At 37.0% G+C, this 20,978-nt stretch overlaps 1 protein-coding gene across 1 annotated transcript in view; it reads left to right on the forward strand.

The window, feature by feature from the left end:
* Window positions 1-20,978, forward strand: part of crhr1 (corticotropin releasing hormone receptor 1) — a 133,788-nt gene that overhangs the window by 85,236 nt on the left and 27,574 nt on the right. The window contains exon 6 of the mRNA XM_027138956.2: window positions 5,914-6,020. Within this exon, the coding sequence (XP_026994757.1) occupies window positions 5,914-6,020 (107 nt within the window). The remainder of the gene's footprint in view (window positions 1-5,913; window positions 6,021-20,978) is intronic.

Below are 20,978 nucleotides of genomic sequence, written 5' to 3' on the forward strand. Positions count from 1 at the left end.
AGTTAATATCTACAGTATAGGGCTTGTCTTTGGAGGGTAAACTGTTCTCAGTTATTGTTTTTATACTATAATGAAATTTGACAGCAGCTTTATACCCTAAATGCAGTAGCAAATAAATAAATAAATTGTCACAGGATTATCTTCTTTTCTGATATTTTTTTTGGACGTAGGAGCATTTAAGGACTTTGATTGACAGAATATTGGCAGGCTAGCGGAACAGGCATGTTTTTTAGGACTAGATTTATGAATGAGCAACAGATGAATACCAGCTCCAGCACCCTGGCACCTTGGCAGTGAAAAATGGATAACAGGTATCAAAAATAATAAATCTGAACATACCTTACTCTTGATGGAACAGAGAATTAAGTGTCATTTTACATGAAAACCACCAAAATTCCAAGTTATTAAATCTAGACTAAAGCTGTTACAATAGAATTTCATCATGCTTCATGTTTATTCTGAATATTGTTTACTGCATGTGAATATACTGTATCTCAGATGTTCTCCTAATCCAGTTACATAACCAGGCCAATGAGAAACGAACCATTTGTGCTTCTTCTTCTGTTCTGTTGTATTTGTGGAGTTTTATAATGAGTTGAGTCTGATTGATCAGAAGGTGTGGAATTATTTTAAGACAAATCACGCAAGACAAATCAGCTGCAAGACAAATCACGGGTTTATATTGTTTGCATTGTCTGCAAAAGCATGTTCATTTAGAATTTTGATATTTTTGGTGGTCTGCATTATCAGCACATTGTCAGAGTTAAGCTGATCATTTAAAATGTATAACATAGGGGGGGTCTACACTTCCTGCTTTCTCTGTAACCTTTTAAGAGAGAGAGAGAGAGAGAGAGAGAGAGAGAGAGAGAGAGAGAGAGAGAGACAGAGACAGAGACAGAGAGAGAGAGAGAGAACATTGAGCACACTGTAACTAAATTTAGATAAAAAAGTACAATGTGTTGTTTGGTAGTAAAGGTATAACAGGGAATACCATCACTTCTGGAAGACTGTATCACTTCATCTAGTTTTTGATTATTTTCCTATAACTTCATTACTGCTCATATTTGATTCCTAACTTCACGATCTGGCAAGCTTTTCACATTTACATCCAACAGCTGATATTTGATTCTTTCCCTGCAGTCTTCCTATTTTAGAAAATCAAATCTACAAAAAAAGATTGTAGTGCATTCTAAATGCACAAGATCCAAAAGAAAAAGAATGTGCAATTGCTTCAAATTCATTGGGATTATATTTTTAAGATGTTTTATTATGAGAATTAAAATTTCCAAGCTTTCCAGATAAGGAAACTTTTTACAGGTTTGGTTGTCTTTATACCCCCGAGTTGCTTGCTCTATTTCTCAGGTCATGTTAGCACTACATTTCATTTGCCAATCCCCACGAGCTGTCCAAACACAAGAATGCACTTTCCCATGTGCTAAATTTGATGCCCTTTTAAGGATTATAGCAAGGCAAAATGCAATGACAATGGGGACAGTGTGATCAGGCTATTCCCTAAAGTGTCATGGTGCAAATGCAGTGCAGGATTAAGCATGACCCCAGGTGCTGCTGAGAGAACGGGAGCAAAGCTTGAAAAGCTTGTAAAGATGCTAGCATGGAGGCTAAAAGACAGGAAGTTGTGTCTATTGGATAAAAGGTCTGGGGGGGTTTAGCTTTGTAAATGGCGGTAAAGTAATAAGGTCTAAGAGTTGTAAAAGAACATGGCTCCATTTAGGATATTGGATTAGAGGAACCACATAAGGGCCTGAGTGACTTGAAGATTTAAGCATGGATAAAGAACATTTTAAAAGAATAAATATTGTTGGGAAATGAAAGGAAAGTAGGATGGTAGCTCGAGTAAATCTAACAATATTGAGTTTTTGACAATTTTGAGTTTGCCAAGAAGTACTACAAATCTACCCACATCTTAGAATGGCTTTAGAGTATGCCCTTGTAATGTAATATACACTCACCGGTCACTTTAATAGAAACACGTATACACATTCATACAGTTCTGTAATCAACCAGTCATATAGCAGCAGGACAATGCATAAAATAATGCAGATACAGGTCAAGAGTTTCAGTTAATCTTCACATCAAACATCAGAACAGAGACAAATACATTATCTTTGTGTCTCTAACCATGACATGGTTGTTGAGTGCCAGATGACCTGGATTGAGTATTTCATAAACTGCTGATCCCCTGATTTTCACATACAACACCCTCTAGACACACACATCCACAATCTTCCTCTCGTTCAGTGTGTCAAGTTTTATACTGACAGCCTCAGGTATTTATTGTCCCTTTAATTCTCTACCGCTTCATTCAACAGAGTCATGTGTTTAAGTTCTCTTATTTTACACAGTTGGATTCTGCTAGCGTTAGAGCGAATCACCCACATGTTTAATCTTTGCCTCAGGCAGCTGTCTGCAAGATGAAAGGACATATTGAGTATTTGCTAGAATTTGATGCAGGACATCTCTTTCTCTGATAAGTGTCATTTCCATCGCTCGTTGATGCCTCCTGGCATAAAAGAATGTTTTTCTCGAGCAAGAAACCGCACACGATATTGATCAAAGGCATATTTAAGTTGGCATATTCCCTGAATATGTGAGAGCCTTCGTGGAAGATCTAAATTGTACTAGTGTGACTCATTCTAAGGGTGTGACACAATCTGTATTTGTATTTTATCTGTGTCTATTATGTGACATGAGAGAAGTAAGATTTTATTTTGGCCACCTACAGATGATCAGTGTCAAAACTGCTTTTTAGCAGTGAATAAATTGTTTCTTTATGGAAAGGGCTGAGCTGCTTCGTCCATAGGCAGTGTATCCTTGGGCATTGACTTGGCATTGTATGAAAATGTGCAACCAATCAGATCAGTCCCCATTTACTATATGGGCAAAGGTATGCAAACTCTTGACCATCACACTCATATGTGTTTTTTCCCCAAACAGTTGCTATGAAGTTGGAAGCACAAAATTGTATAGAATGTCTTTTATGCTATAACATAAGAGATGTTACTTTCACTGGAACTAAGAGGCCCAAACACGTTCCAACACGACAATGCCCCGTGCATATTGTCCATGACCATTGACCATGTGTCTGCACAGAGCCCTGATCTCAACCCCTCTGAACACCTTTGAGATGAACTGGAATACCAAATGAACCCCAGATCTCACTAATGCTCTTATAGATGAATAAACGAATCTCTGCTATCATGCTACAAAATCTAGTGGAAAGACTTCATGTCCATTTACTGTACTGAAGGCCATACAGTGTTTGTGTGGTAGCAACCTTAACGACAGAAGGTTCAAATGTCAGGCATGTCCATGTAGCCTGAGTCTTGTTCATTGTTTTTTTCTGCTGTCTGAACGATCTAAATTTGCCTTCTCATTAAAAATGTGTAGAACCACTTTGACCTCACGTCAGAAAAACTTTCTCAATAACATTAAACACTAACATGCAATGATTAATGGAAGTGTTTGTGGTAGTTTTCACTTTACACTAGCTTTCAGGACTGGCAAACACACTCCAAATCACCAACAGAGCCCACCTCAGGGTTCTGCTTTTTGTGAGAGCCACAGGAAACGAGTGACGTATATGTGCAGCAGGAGTTCACAGCCTGGAAGCGCATGGAGGGGTTTGGCCCCTGTGTCCCCCATACGCACATGCAAACCTGCTCATTACATGATCAGCATATGCTCCCTTAGGTCCAAGCATGTTATTTGCACAGGGTGTGAGTGAGCTCTCAAATCAGTTTGAGAGTTTTCAGACACTATAACACATGAATATGAGCTTTTCAGAACACTGTGAGACACCATATGCATCGAGTCCAACTGGCCAAATAATTACAGGTTGCTTGTACAGTAGTCATGCATTGTATCTGATCCAACGCTGTGGAATGTGATCTCCATCCTGCAGAAATTTGGTTATGACGTGGTTTAATACCATGTTTGTTGTGCATTCAGACTGCAATAATATGACAGAATAGCTGTTCTTCACAAGAGACAACATGAGCTCCAGAATTATAGCTAGGATTTCTTCCTATCTGTGTTCATAATACAGGTCATAAACTGGTAATTAGCAAAAGAATAAAAAAGAAGAGGTTGTTTTAAATACCTTTTAAATAATTTTTTTTTTTTGCATAATGCTTAAAGGAGAATTTCTTCAGAATAATTCATAATCTTTTAGAAAATGATGTGACATACGACTAAGTACGGTGAGCCATACTCAGAATTTGTTCTCTGCATTTAACCCATCCAAAGTGCACACACACAGCAGTGAACACACACCTGGAGCAGTGGGCAGCCATTTACTGTACAGTATGCTGCGGCACCTGGGGAGCAGTTGGGGGGGTTCGGTGCCTTGCTCAAGGGCAAATCAGTCATAGCCGGCCCGAGACTCGAACCCACAACCTTAGGATTACGAGTCAGACTCTCTAACCATTAGGCCACAACTTGGCCACGAAAATGATAAAGACAATTTTATTATCATTATACTTTATATACTAAATATCAGAGGTGGGAGTAAATCACACATGTGCAAGTCACAAGTAAGTCTCAAGTCATGAATGTCAAGTCAAAGTCAAGTCGAGACTTTTTTTAATATTTGTCAAGCAAGTCTCAAATTTGGGACCTAAGTCTGACTCGAGTCAGGTCGAGTCCCCATCTCTGAATCATTTAACTCAAGTCCGAGGCAAGTCTCAAGTCATGAATGTCAAGTCAAAGTCAAGTCGAGTCTTTTTTAATATTTGTCAAGCAAGTCTCAAGTCTCAAATTTGCGACAAGTCTGACTCGAGTCAAGTCATATGACTCGAGTCCCCCATATCTGCTAAATATATAATAAATCATAGTGGAATGATGATCCAAGCATATTTACAAGGTAACTGTAGATGATCTCTGTATTCAAGACTATATTATTATGAACAGTTTTATAACAGTCTCCATGAATGAACAGTTGATAACGTCGACAAAATAGGCTTCAAGGTAAAACTGTAAGGCATTCCGAAATGATTCTGGTGAATATTCTGATACTAACTAAATTTCATAAAGTTATAAAAAAATTATAGAAGGGGAACGATTCATAATCACACTATCTATGTTCCCTTTTGAGTCTGGTTCCTCTCAAGGTTTCTTCCTGATGTCTCAGGGAATTCATTAGGGTTGAATTTTTACATTTTAAATTTGTTTAGTGAACTATATTTCTGTAAAGCTGCTTTGTGGCAATGTTACTGTCAACAGCACTATACTAAATTAAAACTGAACTGAATTAAAATTGGATGTCTAAGTTTACATAAACTTTTTTTTTTTTTAATTCACCAGTTTATACATAAGACTCGATTTTCTGGAAAATTTTCAGCAGTCGCTGATATTATGGGGAAAATACTTATATATAATATATACATATTATGATAGAAATACTGGGTAAAACATATTACAAGTAAGTGAGAGGGCAAGAGTAAAAGGGTGGCTTTAGTTCAAAACAATATTAGCTTTCCTCTCCTTTCTTATGTAAGCAGATGAAAAAGTTATTAGCATATGGCTGGATTTTATAACTTACAGTATAAGAAAGTTTTAGGGTAATTTATATTGAGGTGATGTTAAGAATATCATAGATTTTTTTAGGGGATGCATACATAAATAAATAAATACAACCACGTTTAATTATAAGTCTAATATAATTTTTTGTATTTTATTAAACTTTGTATAATATTCAATTTTTTTTATTTTTGTTTTTTAGATGCTTTAAAACAATGTCTATTGTTAAAAGTGCTAGACAAATAAATTTGAAGATTTAAAATTTTGAAACAAACTTTTGTACTTGACTTGCACTTGTATGAAGTTATGAACTTTTACTAGAAATGTTATAAACATTTTATTTCCTCTTTTATTCTTCTTCTCTTAATTTCTTAGAAAAGGAGCAAGCTGCACTACCACATTGCAGTGATTATAAACTACCTTGGCCACTGCATCTCTCTCGGAGCTCTTCTGGTTGCCTTCATTCTCTTTATGAGGCTAAGGTGAGTTCAGTCTTTCCTCAAGTTTCACCTGAACCCTGATCCCGTAACGTAATACATTGTTTTCTCTTGTTCACATTGTTAAAATTAAAAATCATTACCTCTAAACATATGTATTATCAGGAGCATCATGGGGATTAGTACTTGGGTTCACTGCGGAAGATCTGAGGGTTTGAATTTTCTTGCACATTAATTAATCAAGCGTGGAAAAGTGTGCAGGATTAAAAATAATGAAATCTTATTGTTGTAAAAGAGATTCAGAGTAAGCAGACCAGAATAGGGGAAGGAATTTGCTAGCACAGTTTGGTGTGTTGCCAAATCTTGTGTTTGGCTCTGCATAAATCTCACTCAAACTCAGCAACGATCCGAGATTTAAACAGGCTCTCAACAAACAACAAATGTGACCCAGTGCCATTTTCTGCATCTATTAACTGCTCCCAATACCCATTTGTCTTTTTATTATTATTATTATTATTATTATTATTATTATTATTATTATTATTATTATTATTATTATTATTATTAAATAGAAACCCAACCCACCATAAATACTTTAACTATAGCAACTAAAATAATTGTAACTAAAGATGAATAAATGAATGTTGTAAATCTATCGCACAACTCTGCATGCTTATGTTTCCCTTTCTGACAAAATCCTTCCCACTTTTGTATACTGCGGGTTCGTCAGCTATGAAGCCCTGTGATTCTTTCTAGCGATATTTTTCAATCCGTTCCAGCTTTTCTAGCTCCAATCTATATTTGGATATGTTTACAAAACATCTCTTCAATCCTAATACTGCAGTCATATTCAGTCACATCCCTGCCACAGAAACAAAGAACATTCTAGCAACACTTCCCTCCAGCAAAACATTTGAATTTCAACATGCTAATAAGCACCATGCAGTGGATAATCACCGTCATATGCAATACAATAGCATTAATGACAAAACATGGCACCAAGTTTGGACTTCCTGGGTCGCCTCGCAGTGCTCGACTGACCTGTAAAATGCCAAGTCCAGGAAATTCTAGGAACAAAGTGGGTGAACATAGCATTAGGCACACAGTATGACTGCTTCTAGCCTTAAATACAAACAAAAGTACTCAGTTGCTATGTTTTTATTTAGCACTAAGATTTCATGTTTTTTTGCATTGACGTCATTTGGAAACAACGGGTATAACAATAATTCCCATGTTCAACCTACAAATTCTACAATCTTCTAGTAACTGGTACAATGAACATCCCATAAATCCATGTAAAATTATTTTGTTGTTGATTATATTTTATCACGTTATAACCTATTACAAATCATTATATAAATGAACACTCATTCCAGGGCTCTGGGTTGTTGAGCAAAAATGTAGGGGTTCAAATGCCAAGCTGTCAGCGTTGTGCCCTTAAGCTTGGCCCCTAACCCTTTCTGCTTCAGAGAGTGTTGTAACATTGTTAATCCCAATTTCTTTAGCTGGGCTATGCAATGAAACGGATTTCAGTGTGTTGTAATATATATGTGGGAAATAAAGGTTTCTTCTTGTACTGTTCATCCAAATACTTACAAATAATTTCCACCAATTTCTCATCCTAACGCAAATCAGTTTGAAATATTTCTCGTCCTCTTGTATCTTAGGGCTCATGTACAGCTCTTATTTAGCTTGGGTCAACATCTCAAAAGAAGTCACTAGAAGTTTGCTTAAAGCTTCTGTGTGTGTCACATGATTGCAGATTGAGTTCTTGAGCATTAATAAAAAAATAAAAAATAAAAACTCAACTTTGAGTTCTGTAGGTCAGTATATCTCCAGATTAGTGCTACTTGATTAATCCAGGCGAGAAATCCTGTCTTATTTGGAAATGGATGATTAAACTCCACATCCTTCTGCTAATCTCCTAAAGCCAGTACATCATGAAGGAGCTGATTTACAGGTCAGAGATCATGAACATACAGTACTCACCAGTCCAGTTCTGGTCTTGGTCTCATCTTGTCTTGATGCAGTGTGATAAAATAATCATGCATTCACTTTCAATCCTCAATTATATATGCATTTCTGACCTTAAAGACTATACAGAGGAAGGTGGAATTTATTTATTTATTAAGTAAGTATTATAATTAAGTAAGTTTGTTAGTGTATCATAGAGTTTCCCATTTGGAGATTTGCCCTTCTTTCTGTGAGGGTTTGATCCCATTTGAGTTAAAGAGTTCAGGAAGCTTGTACGGATGCTGAGAGGCTTGTAGTGAAAAAAGAATGTGTTACTTTTGTGCAGATTTACAAGACTTATTAAAATTTAGCGATTCACTTTCAAATTCTTTTTTTTTTTTTTTTGCTGCATACGCAACTATACACATGCTTTACAAATGGGGTGTTTTTTTTGGTTGTTCGTGTCATAAAAATAAAATAACAAGAACATAAGTACATAATTTCAAGAAAAAATAGAGGTAGATGATTTTGGTTCTGAGCATGAGCCACATCCACCTTGCACAGTATACACGTTATATATGTGTATACTGTGCACATACAGTACAGACCAAAAGTTTGGACACACCTTCCAAAAGTTTGGACACACCACCTTTTCAACAGGACAATGACCCTAAACACACCTCCAGGCTGTGTAAGGGCTATTTGACCATGAAGGAGAGTGATGGGGTGCTGCGCCAGATGACCTGGCCTCCACAGTCACCTGACCTGAACCCAATCGAGATGGTTTGGGGTGAGCTGGACCGCAGAGTGAAGGCAAAAGGGGCAACAAGTGCTAAGCATCTCTGGGAACTCCTTCAAGACTGCTGGAAGACCATTTCAGGTGACGACCTCTTGGAGCTCATCAAGAGAATGCCAAGAGTGTGCAAAGCAGTAATCAAAGCAAAAGGTGGCTACTTTGAAGAACCTAGAATATGACATATTTTCAGTTGTTTCACACTTTTTTGTTATGTAAGTATATAATTCCACATGTGTTAATTCATAGTTTTGATGCCTTCGGTGTGAATCTACAATTTTCATAGTCATGAAAATAAAGAAAACTCTTTGAATGAGAAGGTGTGTCCAAACTTTTGGTCTGTACTGATGTACCAGCTCCAGTTGGATTCAGCTTCATGACGTATTGGGACATTCTAAGTGGAGATGCCAACGTTTTGAGAACAACAACCTCTTCATCAATACACAATTGCCAGACTATATATTTAGAATCACACCCTTCTGTTTATTCATATTTTGAATTTCCAGTGTTTGCACAGTCATATTATAACAGTGTCATGCAGTAAGATTAAAGAGCAGTCCTGAACAGAATTTGCTTTTATGAGACTTAGGCAGTCAGACAAAGCGGCATGGGCAACACCAGAGCTGAAGTATCCCGGCTGAGGGAGTTTAAGACATTTCTGCAGGCGTGAAGCAAGGGGAATTGGAGCTGGCCAGACGGGCACTGAAGTGTGAAAAAGAGACCGAAGACTCAGTTCAGTGAAAGCTAACCTCACACAGCCTCAGGTCAAGCCTGCAATGACAAGAAGCTGTCTACATCCAGCATTTCATTTCCTACTTTGTGACAAGCTGGCTGGTTAACGTTACACTGTGGTGGCTTCCTGCCTTAGTGTGAAAGGGAGTGGGAGTGAAATACGCAAGAAGAAGTTGCAGACGTGTGTGGGCAGAAGAAGCAATTCAGGGAACGTCATTTTGTTTCGTAAATTTTTGCCATTATATTTAAATGAACTTCATTAAATCCATATGAATAGGAACAAACAAGGAAAAAGCGTGTTCATGAATGTAAATCATTAATGTCAATCAATGCCCCTGATATTAAGCGGCAGTGGTGTCTCAAGTGGTTAAGGCTCTGGGTTGTTGATCAGATGATCAGTGTTTAAGCCCCAGCACTGCCAAGCTGCCACTGTGGGGTCCTTGAGCAAGGCCCCTAATCCTCACTGCTCCAGGGGAGCTGTAGCATGGCTGACCTCTGTGTTCTGAAACAAAAGAATTTCACAAATTTTGCAATTTGTTTATGTGACAAATAATAGCTTTTTATTCCCTAACTACATTTAAGGGGCAAGGTATATGTGGCCCATAGAACTCGGCAATTTAGGAACGAAAAATGCAGGTTGTATCATTATTATTTATTACTATTTAATATTATTCTGGTTAATTATGCAAGACATACAACAAATACATTGGTAGACATTACACACCAAACATAATGTAAAATAAATATGTTATACAGTAAGAAGTAAAATAAAGCAAAGCACACAGACACTATTGCAGAATTAATTGCTGATGTTGTATTATTTGAGGCAATTAAAGTCAGAAAGAAAAGCTAGATATGTGTATTTGTATTTTATTAAATGTGTAGCATTGTGGTTAAGGCACTGAACTACAGAGTGGGAGGTTGTGAGTTTAAATCCAAGGTTCACCAAGCTGCTACTGATGGGGAACTATGCAAGGCCCTTAACCCCCAATTGCTCTGTAGTATAAAAGGAGATAGAATTTGAGTCACTCTGGATAAGGTCATTTGCCACATCATTTGCCACACTTTTTTAAATGTAGTAAACAGTGTGTAAAAAATGACACTGTTACTTTCAAATAGTAGCTCTTTCATTGGTTTGCCAAAAAAGAAGAGAAACAAAAGCGAGAAATTAAGTGTTATAACGTCATCATACTTAATGCTAATACAGTCAAGAAGGTTTACTGTACCTAAACATCTGTAAATCAGCTTTTCAAAAGGTTAATAAGGTTATTTTAGCACGTTCTGTGTCCAATACAAGGAGGTCCTCTGTCCTGCTATTTGTGGCCTCGCTGACGTAGATAGCTTCAGCGGGGCAGAGAGGCAGCAGACCTCGGAGCACATGGTCACTGCGTGAGCCGCTGGCACTCTGCCAACTTCCTGCCATGCACCATGTGGACACAGACCTCTGCTTCCGACAGTGCCCTAGTATGAGGTTCTACCAGTACATCTGTGCATCATTCGGGTACCAGGCCACTTTGGGACACCATTTTGTAAGTGCTCCAATGTCGCAGAGGATGTTCTAAATTAGGCCACCCGCAGACACACAAACCTTACTGCTTTAACGCACTCCTGTGCATCTGTCATTTATCTCTGCATAAACAACAGGGAGTTTGTTAAGCTAAAAAACTGCCAGGATTTTTTTTTTATTATTCATGAAAGGACACCGCTTGTGCCCAAAAGAAAGCTCAAGCACCACAGCAATGAAACCTGAGTAATAATGTGGAAGTCTGGAGGAGACAGCCGCAGTAATGAACTCCCTTTAAAGCAGACAAATGCTACCGGGCTTAGGTAGGGAATGAGAACAGTGTTGTTGTTTTTTTTTCTTAATTCAGAACAAGAATTCAGGTCCTGACATAATAGTGCTGAATGTTGTCAATAGAATGTGGTGGAAATGAGGATTTTTCTATACTAACTGTCAGCTATGACCTAAAAGTGTGACCATCACACTTATATGTGTACATACACACATCTGACCATCACACTTATATATGCTTGTTGAACATCCCATTTCATATTTAGGCCTCCTTTTCTGTAATAATATCTTTTATTCTTCTGGAAGACTTTCCACTAGATTTTTGGGTGTGGTTATAGGGATTTGTCTATTCATGATGCACAAGAGCATATCAGGCAGTGGTGTCCGGTGAGGAAGACTTGGGGAATGTTCCACTTCTGAGTTCCGTTCAACCCACTAAAGTTGTGGGAAACAATGTCTTCTTGGACTTTTCTTTGCATACATACATTGTACACATGCCCCATGGGCAGAAACCAGAGTACCCAAAGGAAATCAATGCTCAGGTAGAAAAAGCAAACTCAAAGCACACAGGGCAGAGGACTAATTGAACCCCAACCCTGTTGGTATGAGGCAAACATCCACTACTGTGACATCATTGTCAAATTGTTGTGGTATAAAATAAATCAAATACTTTATATGCTGTAATTAAACATAAATCAACATTGGGAGGGTATCAGTAACTCCTCTTCACGTTGGCTTGCATCACTCACTCATATTCTTTTATATTCTTTTATTATTTAGTTTATATTATGTTATATTGTATTATAAAACTCACATATTATTAATGCATGCTTCACCAGAACAGATGGGTAAATGAATTTATCAACTTCAGCCAGCTGTTAGGGAAGCAGGATCTGATTGTGCCAAAGTGACAGCTGAAATGCAGCGCTGTAGGCACTGGCTCTGACTTTTCAACCCAGTGCCAACATCAACAATTTCAGCAGCTCATCTAACAGAAACCATACATAAACAGCAAAGACAGCTTTGTTTTTAATGGACAAAACCAAGGAATAATTAAAGTTTTAAATGCTAAAGCACAATTTTATAAAGTACAGCAAAAACAAAAATACAGTAGCCAGATGCATAACAAGCTTGTTTTCATGTTATTTGTACCACTTAGCTTAGGGCTGACTTGGCTGTACACAATATTACACGCAATTAATCACCACTTTGTTGGGCGAAAAAGGTGTAAATGGATTGTCATAGTAATTCCATTTCATGGTGCACTTTCAGGTTAATAGTTTGTTATTAATACTGTTAGTGATTTTAGCAGTAGTTTAGTCCAATGTCATGTCCGGGTTTCCACTGGGGAGAGCTTATGGGCTATGAGAGCTTAAAATCCTCAGTATCATTGCCAGCATTATTAACACTATTAGAAATCTGAACTGCCCCTGAAATGTCCCCATGGGGATTGCTGGTACAAAAGAAACTTACTCTTGCATGGGCAGTTGTGTTGCTGATGGTTTCTACCTCAGAGATACAGACTTATTGGTTCTATCATGACTTTGGGTTACTGTCTGTGTGGATTATTTGCATCTCTTGGTAGGGCTGTACAGTCTAATCTCAAGATGTCTGTTTCTACTGACATGGAGCTATCTTGGTCTTATTCGCATTTGCTCTTGGACTCGTCTGATCTTGGGCATTGGTCATACATTAAAATGAGATTTTATAAAAATAAGAAATATTGTTCATGTTAGATTATCTATTTGCATGAACAGTGAACAAAAACATAAACATCAGGATAACCACTGGTACAATTCATGAATAAATACAAGTAGTTGAAGTAAAGACTGGGCCCTGATAAGTATTTGGTGGTTTAATCTTAAATCTAGCTTTTATTAAGACAACATTTTGCATTAATACTCTTTGTTTTGACAGTGACTGTATTGATTATACCCCTGTCTCTGTTGGGGTACATACTTTATAGGATTCCTCTAGGTTCTCTGGTTTCGTCCCTTCTCCCAAAAATACTAGTTGGTGTGAATGTCCATGGTATTTTGTGATGGACTGACATCCCAGCCAAGATGCATTCTCACTTCATGCTCAGTGTTCTTGGTTCTTGGAATAGACCCTAGATCCACTGCAACCCTGAGCAAAGTAAAGCAGCTACTGAACTGAAGGAATTAATGAATTGTTTTAACAGTATGGGACTAGTCAGTATTACATACAGTTTGTCCAAGGTGCTCAAATCTTTAATGGACCAACTGGTCTGTTTATTTTACTTTATGATTTTTTTGTGTTTTGCAATCTTTGAATCTTTCTATAAAGAGAGTAAGATAAACCTGTATACAGTACAATCCCTATACACTTAAATAATTCATTTTGACCACTGATAAATGTGATTGGCATTCCCCTTTCTGACCTTCACTAATAGCACCTTCAGTGTTGTAACAAATATTAAAACCCTTCTTGAAAAATCTAATAAGTTTTTCTTCTCAAGGTTAAATGGCTGCATTCATTGTGTGTAGAATAGCATTGTGATGAATTGTTTGAGCTTTAATTGGGTACCATGCATTACGTTTTGTCCCTTGGGCCCTTTGTCAATGCATTTACAAGGTTTTAACCTTGAAAGAAATGAATAAATAAAATCTATATTTAACTATATTGTCTATGTATACACAATAATTAAGGACTAATCACAGAACAGGTGAACACAATAGGGCAACAAATCAATTACAGGACATGAGCGAAGGCAGGGCTTAAACGGAAACAAAGGCATATTGAAATGTAAACAAAAGAATAAAATGAGAACATGAAACAAAGCATCTTGACATCATGGCTATCACTAAAAAAGGGATATATCAGATATAATAGTTCTTAGGTCTACATATGCAGTCTATATGTGAGATACTGATGCAATGGTGAGGATATGGGTACAGTCCAATGGACTGTAAACTTTAGCTTTCTTATTTATTATTTGCTTACCTTTTCTGTGCTCTCTAAACACTCCAGGATCAGGAGGACTTACCATAAGTGCTGCACCATCCTAAAATGCACATCTCCTACACATCCCCATTAACTCCAGCTGCACTTCTTAATCCCTCCACTGGTGCCTCATCATTTTCATTTATTTATATCTACTGTATTGATCTGAACCTACCTGCTCAGGTTGTGCATTTCACCATTGACATAACCTCACATAAATTTTTTAATGGATTTCCCATAGCTTGAACAGCTTATTCCATATATGCCAATAAATACTGTTGTGCAATTCTTCCTTATACAGGGATACATATAAATGTGGTTTTGTTTGGGGTAGTGAACATTGATCATACATCATGTGGGAGATGAAGGAGCAGGCAAGAAATGCCTGAGGGCAGTCAAATAGGTCACACGTGATGCATTTATAGGGTACTTTAATAGACGATCAGGGTCATTTACTGAGAAGAAAAATCACAGAGCTCTGGAGAGAGAGCAGTAGTATTTATCGGGCATATACTACTCAGGACTGATTAGTATAAATAAGCTAGCATGGATACGCTCTATTATATCTTTAGAGGGGAAAAAGCTAGGACAAACATTTACATTCACTTCATTGTATTTCCTGTTAACAAATGTCATGATTTTGTCAGGATTTGCTTTCTAATGAATTACAACTACCATTGGTTATTATATGTAAAAATTCAGTAAAAATGCATGCATGAATTAGAGGCTGATATCTTTTCAAATGGTGATGTCTGTCTTGTAGTGGAACTGGTAGCTAGAACACATGTTTTCTAGAACACAAGCTTCCCCAAGTCACATGTAGATCCTTCTCTATCAGTATATAGAGCACCTCATTAGATTTATCTGGATTACAAATGACTGGTAGTTCCAAACAGCAATTTTATAATTTTAGTCAAAATGCAATATTTTTCATTAGAAAAAGTATTAAAAAGTGCTTAATAAAACCATCAATTGCTCCTATAAAAGCTCTTATTAAGCCAGCTTTGCCAATTGTTTTTTATGTAATTTCCACCCATTCTTCTTGTTGGAGGTTGGAGGTTTATTGACTGAAATTGCCACAGATTGTCAGATTTAGACTTTAGATATTGCAGAACATTTCTCTTTTTCTTTTGATCCACTCCAGCTTTATTTTGGCCTTGTTTGGGACCATTGGGTCCTAGTGAAAGGTAAAGTTATTTTTTACCAAACTGAAGAAGGTTCTCTTGCAGTATCTCCTTCTATTTTGCTCCACTCATTTGTCCTATTCATGTTGCCACCACCGTATTTCTCTGCAAGGATGGTGTTTGTTCATTGAAGTATGTCCTGTATTAAGTTTACATTATTCACTGTATGAGTGCATGAGTTTGCAATAAAAATTCTGACAGGATGGATATATGTATTTTTTATTTGTTATTCAGACAAATTGGGACAAACAGATCAAATAGATTTGCACAGATTGATTTAAAGTCTTGGAAACACAGTGTGAAAAGATGTCTCTCTATCTGAACAAGCTAACAAGATCCACAAAGAGAAAACATGTCAGTTTGGAACCCTGGCACCAAATATAGCTCTCCTTTAAAACTGGTGTGTACAGCTGCTTCTTTTTATTCTGTGTAACTCGATTTAGATTTATAGGCTTCAGCATGCTGGGTTTGTTAGCGATGAGTTAAAGTGAAACCGAGCCAAGACCAAAACCAGCATGGGGTGAGGCTAAGACTTTAGCAACAGTATCTGAGTGTGAGATAACACAGTTTACCTTTGCATGTTCATTTACGGCATTTTGGAAGATGTCCATAATATCCCACAGAAAACCTACAGAATTGTTTTATGCCTTTATTAAAAACATTTTCTCCAACCAGTATAAATAAGCCATGGTCTAAGAATACCTATAAATTAATTCTGCTAAAGATGACAGTTAAAGAAACTGGGTATATTATTATTATTATTATTATTATTATTATTATTATTATTATTATTATTATTATTATTATTATTATTATTATTGGTTGATTGTTTGTTTGGATTTTGTTCAATTCGATGAAATAAACTATAAAATAAACATTTATTCCCAAGGCAGTATGTTTTTAGGTTTATTCCAACTTTCACAAATAACAGTTATATAATCTATGACTCAAAAAATACAGATGTAACAAGAAAGAAAAATTTTCACTGCTCTTCCACCTAATCCAGCAGGCACCGTTCTTCATCCCGATCGGAATCCAGACGATTTTACACAGTTCACACACCTGACTTCTATCAACTTCTTTCAGTGTATCGCTGAGTTATTCACAAAACTGCTTACCCATGCCCACACTCTTTACGAGGTTTTGTCTTTTATTTTCTGCCAGCAGCACTGAGCATTGTGAGCATTAATTTCTTCCTGGTTTTGACCTTTCTGGTCTTTCCTGTTTGTGATTCTTTTTTTTCTTTTTTTTATTCTATTATTTGACCTCCTGCCTGTCAAAAGCTCACATTTCCTTCCACCTCCTTATGATTTGTGACTCATTTCACACATAGTATCTCATGACTAGACATTATTTTTATGGAATATAGTTTAGTTATGTTTTATAAAGCTTTTTAAAATGATCCAATTTGAAATTTGAAAGGAATAGCAGAAGTCACCAGGAAAAGGGAAAGATGGATATAAAATTAAGGAGCATGTTTATAAGTGCCATTAAGTATGGGTTTAATCCAAGTTCTTCAATTCAGTTTTATTGGTAAAGTGTTTTAACAAAGAATATTGTCAATAAGCAGCTTTACAGAAATATACAAATTCTGAGTATACTGTAAATCTTAAATGTACAAATAACACCACATTGGTGTATTGGAGAGGTGAAAGGATGGTTAAGTGGGTGGATGAATGGATGGATAGGTAGATGGGTGGATAAATGGATGTATGGGTGGATGGGTGTATGGAGGAGTAGGTGGATTGATGGATGAATGGATGGATGGATATTATAATTTTTTGTTATTATGTCAAATCTAAATGCGGATGTTAGTTCATCAGAAAATATCACCAGTTAAATATTCATTATACCACAAATCACATTACACACTCGCCATTCTCAACACTACAGCAAGAAATTTGCCAACTTCATCATTTATAGCAACGGGTCATAAACAGAAGTGACACGGTTGACAGGTTTTAGATTTGGACCGTCAGCGGTCATTCCTTCATATTCATTTGTGCTCTTGATTATGGACCAACAGTTCTGAAGAGCAATTTACATTGTCAGTTCACAACATAATTTCACACACAGATGGCCAGCACTTTTCCTGTTTTCAGCACACACACTAGATTGACAAGGGTTTATTCCTAGCAAAAAATAAGCCAATGGTCCACTTCACTGTCACTTTGCACTGTGCGTATCTACAAGCTTGATGTATCCCAGCTGGATGCATGTGAGAAACAACATCCTGAATCTTTTAGGAAGTGAATGATGGCATGAATAATTGTAACTTATACTGATCGTTTGTGCCTTTTCTCCAATCAACTCATAGTTGAATATTTTACTATACTAGTTTTTTATGTCTATTCATTTTGATAGAACCTATCAGAAAGAAAGAAGGAAAGAAAGAAAAAAGAAAGAATACAGTTTCTTCCTTCACTTATTTTCCTTCCTTACATTCTATTTCTAATCTTTCTTTCTTTCTTTCTTTCTTTCTTTCTTTCTTTCTTTCTTTCTTTCTTTCTTTCTTTCTTTCTCTCATTTCCACAGACTGCATGCTTCTGATCACTGCTTTTTTTTAGCTACTTATTCACTTCAACTATTTGAACTATTTTCTTATTACTCTTCTGCAGTTTCTCCATTCTGCCTTCTTTCTTTTCCCTCCTTCGTATTTTAATTTATGTTCATTTTGTGGACCAGATATTTCAGTGTTCCAGGATATGTCATTCTAATGCTGTTAAACATACAGGTGTAAGACAGAGCTTATAAAAGCACGTGTGTTATTTACCTTAACACGCCGTAATCATTTTGGGTTTTTTTTGTCATTTTTTTATAGCATTCGTTTAAAAATACCTTCTATCTATTTATCCCTTACAGTGCCATATTATCGTTACATTACATCATGAATCTCAGTCTTCAGATCAATGTACACTCCACAATATATCAGTACTATCTCTGTTATCTGTTGGTGCTTTATTTCTCCCTACAGCTGGGGTTTCATCCTTTCGTTCATTCACATGTGTTCTTTGTGCTGCTTAAGCTTCAGGCGCCAACCTTTTCCTCTTATCATGCTGCAGTTTGCACAAATAATTGCTTATCTGGAGTTTAGCTTGTGATGAAATGTAGTGGCAAAGAGTTCAAAAGAAGCTTTTAGCAGCCTGATATCTTAATTGATTTCCTAAAATCTCACACATTACTTACATAAACAAATTTCCTCAAGTTCATGTCTACATCAGTGCAAAGTGTGTGTGTGTGTGTGTGTGTGTGTGTGTGTGTGTGTGTGTGTGTGTGTGTGTGTGTGTGTGTGTGTGTGTGTGTGTGTGTGTGTGTGTGTGTGTGTGTGTGCGTGTATGGGTGTGTGTGTGTGTGTGTATGGGTGTGGGTGTGGGTGTGGGTGTGGGTGTGGGTGTATGGGTGTGTGTGTGTATGTGTATGGGTGTGTGTGTGTGTGTGTGTGTGTGTGTGTGTGTGTGTGTGTGTGTGTGTGTGTGTGTGTGTGTGTGTGTGTGTGTGTGTGGGTGTTAATATTCTACAGATGGGCATTCGGTTTAAAAAAGCAAGCATTTAAAATCATGTCAAATACCCCATAGTTTTATGGCAGCCTCCCGGTGCTCATCATCCTTGGCATATTTTCAGCAAAATGATTTTTAACAAGCTGCTGGTCAGCTCGGGTTAATGGGCTCAGCTCACTGCTGTTCTGTGCACACACATTACTTCAGTGTTTACTGTCCTCTCAACACTGTGGTGTTTGTTTTGTTTGCTTGCTTGCATTCTTTCATCCTTTCATCCTTTCTTTTGTCATTTTTATCAGCTTTTCTTCATTTCCTCCCACCTTCCATCCTGCCTTTCTTCCCTTTTTTATCCAGTATTGTTTCTTCCTTCAATTCTATATTAAATGCTGACCTATCTGTCTGTCTGTCTGTCTGATTGTCTGTCTGTCTGACTGTCTGTCTGTCTGGCTGTCAGCTGTGAATCAGGGCTGATATAATGATTCATACAGTTTTAATGGTCATTATTATATTAGTCTGATTAGTCTGAACTATTACATGTGAAGTCTATAACTCGGTGTGTTGCTCTGTTTTAGTGCAGGTGTAGAAATCAAACGCAACAAGTCAAAGTACATGTCTAAGTCAAGTCTGTGAGGTACACGTCAGAGTCAGGTATTAAATCTCTGAGCTGTAATTCTGAGTCAAGTCTCTGAGGTACAAATCTGAGTCAAGTCTCAAGTCGCTGAGCTTCAAGACTGAGTCAAGTATCCAGTCTCTGAGGAACAAATCTGAGTTAAGTTTCTGAGGTACAAGTCTGAGTCAGGTCTCAAGTTTATGAGGTACAAGTCGGAGTTAAGTTTCTGAGGTACAAATCTGAGTCAACTCTCAAGTCTCTGAGGTACAAGTCTGAGTCAAGTTTCAAATATTTGAAATTTAAGTCTGAATTATATCTCTGTGCTACAGGTCTTAGTCAAGTATCTCTGAGCAACAAGTCAGTCTCAGAAGTCTCAATTCTAAGAAGTACTGTACAAGTCCAAGTACAAGGACAGGTAGAGTCTCTGAACAATAATCCTAATCAAGTCTCATGTTCTTGGTAAGAGACAAGTCTTAAATCTGTAAGCTACAAGTCCAAGTCAAGTCTCGTTTGTATCTCATGCATTTTTAATTAACACTCAAACCATTAACTGTGTTGTTTGTAGAGTTTTTTTTTTTTTTTTTGATGATGATTAAATGTTTAAGCAAATATTCATGTTTTGGTTATGTATTATTTTATCTGCCTGAAAACTATAGTACTCTAGTAAATGCGTTTAGTCTGTCTGTGGTTTCTGACCAGATAAATCTGCAGTTTTGGTTTCTGCTTGGCCAATATGTTTTAGCAAGTTAACCTTTAAGAGCAAGATTTCATGTAAAAAAAAATATAATAACTTATTTGGAACGACGAATGTTTGGTTTTATCACTTTTTTCTACATTGAACTGGATCCTTACTATAATTGTAACTACAGTACAAACAGAAACATGAGCCTGTACTTGTCAGTTCTCACAGCAGCCATGTTCAGTGCACGATGTACTTGACTCTGGGATGGACACCAAATACAAGTAATACTAGATAGTTTTTGTTAGCCACTATCATCGAAACCGAAACACGCGATACACTCGCACAATAGGCATTCATACGTAACCTAGAAATTTCTTTACCACCCACCTGGGTCCAATTTCCACGGCATGTGTTTGGCATTGAAATAAATAGAAAAAGGCCAAAGTTGTTTTATTTAAAGGACATGGACATATTTGCTCCTTTGTGTGTCTGTGTGTCTTTGTGTGTGCGTTTATGCATGTCTTTGTCTGTGTGTGTCTCTGTATGCGTGTGTGTTTATGCATTGTGTTTGAGTTAGTTGTCTGTATGTGTCCCTGTGTGTATTTGCGTTTATGTATGTATTTGGGTGTGTCTCTGTCTGTTCATTTGTGTGTGTGTGTGTGTGTGTGTGTGTGTGTGTGTGTGTGTGTGTGTGTGTGTGTGTGTGTGCCTGCATTTATTTATGTGTATCTGTGTGTCTGTAGAGTATGTGTGTGTGTGTGTGTGTGTGTGTGTGTGTGTGTGTGTGTGTGTGTTG

The sequence above is a fragment of the Tachysurus fulvidraco genome, chromosome 15 (assembly GCF_022655615.1).
Source record: "Tachysurus fulvidraco isolate hzauxx_2018 chromosome 15, HZAU_PFXX_2.0, whole genome shotgun sequence".
In the NCBI taxonomy this organism is placed as follows: domain Eukaryota; kingdom Metazoa; phylum Chordata; class Actinopteri; order Siluriformes; family Bagridae; genus Tachysurus; species Tachysurus fulvidraco.